Raw genomic sequence first — 3343 nt, forward strand, 5'->3', positions numbered from 1 at the left:
CCCCGTGGGCAGCTCTCCGTGCAGCTGCTGCTGGATTCCTCAGCTGGCCCCAAAGGAGAGCCTTCCCTCTCCTGGGTGCTGCTGGGCCCGAAGGAAGGTGCCCCCCCACAGGCTTCTCTCTGGGCCCTGCTCGTTGGCCCCCCAAGGCAACTGGAGGCGGGACTCAAGGGACCTGGGCTGGCCTGCTGCTCCAGCAGGGCTCGTCTTTGTGTGTGTGTGTGTGTGTGTTAATTTTTTTTTTATTTTTAACCACATACAGAAACTTACAATGAACAAAACCCAAACCTATAAGAAATACAACCTTGTAATATAAAACCCAAAGCTTGCTAGACAATCAGAGTGTGGAAAATGTCCTTATAGACACAGCCACACATTAGAATCCTGACGATTTGGAAGATACTAAGTTTGAGAAAATCAATAACGGGGGACCAAAAGTTCTGCGTGTTGATACTAAAAAGTTGAACTGGGCTCTTCTGATGTCCCCCGCCTTCCCTCGTAGATCCAATAGTGAAAGATCCTGCACGGATGGGCTCCTCGACGGGACTTTCCTCCGCTAACACCCCTGTCAGCTCCTCCAGCATGTTGGCAGGTAGGTTTTGGGGCCCAGCGGAGGCAGCCCTCCAGTTCTTGGCCAAGGCAGGTCTGGGAAGGAGGACCGCGGGTTCTGCGCTGAAGCGGGGGGGGGCCCGCGGCCACGTCTCTGCCTCGCTCACGGCGCCTCTCTTTCCTCCCTCCCCGCCGTATCCAGGGATCGCTTCCATGGCTGCCTCCCAGCCCATCGGCAGCTTGGCCGCCTCGCCCGTCATCTCCTCTCCAAACACTCTGGGCTCGCCGGTCCCTGCCGCCGCCGGAGCACAGCCTTGAACACGCCGCCAACGCCACCTCTGGCTTCCAGCGCCACCAGGGTCGGGGCTTCTCCTCTCCCCCGCCTGCCCTTGCAAGGCGGCAGGAGGAGGACGGGGGGTGGGGTGTCCCCTCTGGAATGGTTTTTTTTCTGTTATGTCGAAGAGCAGAGCCCCTCAGCCGCCGCTGCTGCTGCTCCTCTTCCTCCTCCTCCCCCTGCGCGGCAGCAAGCAAGCACGGACTCTGGCGACGGACGGAGGCCTCTCTCTGGGTCCATGTCGCGTGACGGTAGCTGCGTTCTTCCCAGGAGGCGTGGGGCTGGCGATGCAGCTGCAGTGTAGACACTGAAATGGAGAATAAAATTTATTTTCTATGTCCCTAACGGGCCCGCCTGGCCGCTGGCTCATTTCGGAGGGGAGGGGCCCTGCCCGCTTCCTCAAAGCACTTGGCGGGCGCCAGGGAAGGTGTCATTGGGTGCCATGTTGGGCGTTTGGGGGTAGAGTCTTGGTCGCCTGGTGCTCCCAGGACTGAGCACAAAAGTTCCTGTCCAGTGTCCTCCTGGATGTGTCAGATGTCTAAATGCTGCATTTAGGAAAACACGCCTCCGTGAGCTGAAACGCCAAAGTCACGCCTGTGACTTTTTCTGCAGAGTGACTGACACGGCAGGTGAAAGGTGTTAGGATTTGGCACTGGACCCCGTGGCTACTCCGGCCCCTCCCCAGATAAGCGAAGACCGATGCTTTGCAGTCACAGCCCTGTGGGCCAAAGCGCTTGAGCGGCCAATTGCGTGGGCCGGGGCTGCAGGAGGAGTTTAATCTCCCCACCCCCACCCTGAGCGCGACATATCTTGTCTTGCTTCCGATACCAGAGCTGTGCCAGCCCCTTTCCTTGCTTGGGCAGAGGGAGCACCCGGTGCCTGGTGCTTCTCACTCACCACCTCTCGGGCTCGTCTCCCAGTGGCTCTTGTCAGTGAGGGGCTGGCAGTGGGCAGGGCTTGGCCCTGCAGCTTCATTCAGTATTATGAGACTTGTTCCATTCAGAGCCCACCTTTCTTCCCAACGGGGTCCCTAGCCAGCTTGCACGATCCTCTTTGCCCTCACATGAACCTTGTGAGGTAGGTTAGGGTGAGTGCACGTGGGTGTGTTTGTGTCTGGCCCAGGATCGCTCAGCAAGCTTCCTTGGCGGAGGGGAGATTTGCACCCGAGCCTCCCAGATCTTAGTCTGGCAGTCAGACCACTACACCACTCCGGTTGCCTCTCACATGGAGGGATGGACGGTGGCTGGTGACAAGAAGGCAGTACAAGGCATTGGGCAGGGCCAAGTGGCTACAGGATCAGCAGGTGCCACGGCTGTCCTAAACAGGAGGATCCTGGCTCTCCAAAGTTCACTTGCCTGCCCACGGGGTGATGTGGCAGGCCGTGCCCGTGTGCTCTCCTGGGTGTATGTGTTACCCAAAGAGGCATTGTCTCCTATTTAATTGGGGGAAATTAGCTTTGAAGGAGACAAAGCAAGAGGGGGTAACTGGGATTCTCCACCAATGTATACCAGGATTTTTCCCCTTTAAGAGAACTCTCAAATAAAACAAGCAAATGTTCAACCAGAAAGGGTTTTTTAAAAAAAATTTAAAAGAGAAATAAAAGGGCAAAACACACACACAAACACACTGAAAACACACACAAGGCTAACTAAGGAAATCAGGAGGAGAAGGGGAAAGCAATTTTGGGGAAGGCTGTAATTACCACAGAAAGAGGCCCACAGAGGCAGCAGCAAAACGACCAGTGGTTCACAGAGAGAAGGCCTAAACGAGTTTGGGGGTGTGATTTAAAGATCCAAGAACTCCCCCACACAACTATGGAGCAGGATGCCATAATTTATAGGGCAACATGCTCCCTGGGGCAAGCTGACGTATTGGGCCCCCAGACAAAACTCATTGGGTTTTTTGGAGGTGGGCAATGATTTAGGAGGATCTTGATGGGTTTTCCTGAGGTGAACTATAAATGTAAATGGTGCTTGATAACCCTGTAAGTATCGGATGGGAAAAGCTACCAGGTTTGGTAAATAGTGTTAAGTGTTGCTTAATTAAAACTTTATTCAAATGCATTAGAAGCAGGAAACCAGCCAGGGAGGCACTGGGGCCCTTGGATGACTCCAGTTTTTAAAAGGATTACTGAAGGACAATAGGAAAATGGCTGAGAAGCTGAATGCATTTTTTGCCTCTGTCTTCACTGTGGAAGATGAGAAGTGCTTGCCCACTTCAGAACTGCTGATTTCGGGAGGGGTGTTGAAAGACCTTTGTCAGATTAAGGTGACGAGAGAGGAGGTCCTTTGACTGATAGACAACTTAAAAACTGATAAATCACCAGGCCCAGATGGCATACATCCGAGAGTTCTGAAATAGCTCAAATGTGAACTTGTAGATCTCCTGACAAAAATATGTAATTTTTCCTTAAAATCTGCCTCCATTCCTGAGAACTGGAAGGTAGCTAATGTCACTCCCATC

General features: G+C 53.7%; 1 protein-coding gene across 2 annotated transcripts in view; it reads left to right on the top strand.

The window, feature by feature from the left end:
* The window catches only part of LOC107110674 (casein kinase II subunit alpha-like), a 37608-nt gene extending 36364 nt beyond the window's left edge, over nucleotides 1-1244 (top strand). The window contains exons 12-13 of one of the 2 annotated variants that reach the window (XM_015411475.1): nucleotides 500-589; nucleotides 749-864. In XM_015411475.1, the coding sequence (XP_015266961.1) occupies nucleotides 500-589; nucleotides 749-864 (206 nt within the window). Of the gene's footprint in view, nucleotides 1-499; nucleotides 590-748 lie in introns of both variants that reach the window. The other variant, XM_015411476.1, reaches the window with a different exon arrangement.
* The last annotated feature ends 2099 nt before the right edge of the window (nucleotides 1245-3343 follow it).

Source organism: Gekko japonicus, unplaced genomic scaffold (assembly GCF_001447785.1).
Source record: "Gekko japonicus isolate JY-2015 unplaced genomic scaffold, Gekko_japonicus_V1.1 scaffold4565, whole genome shotgun sequence".
Classification (NCBI taxonomy): Eukaryota; Metazoa; Chordata; class Lepidosauria; order Squamata; family Gekkonidae; genus Gekko; species Gekko japonicus.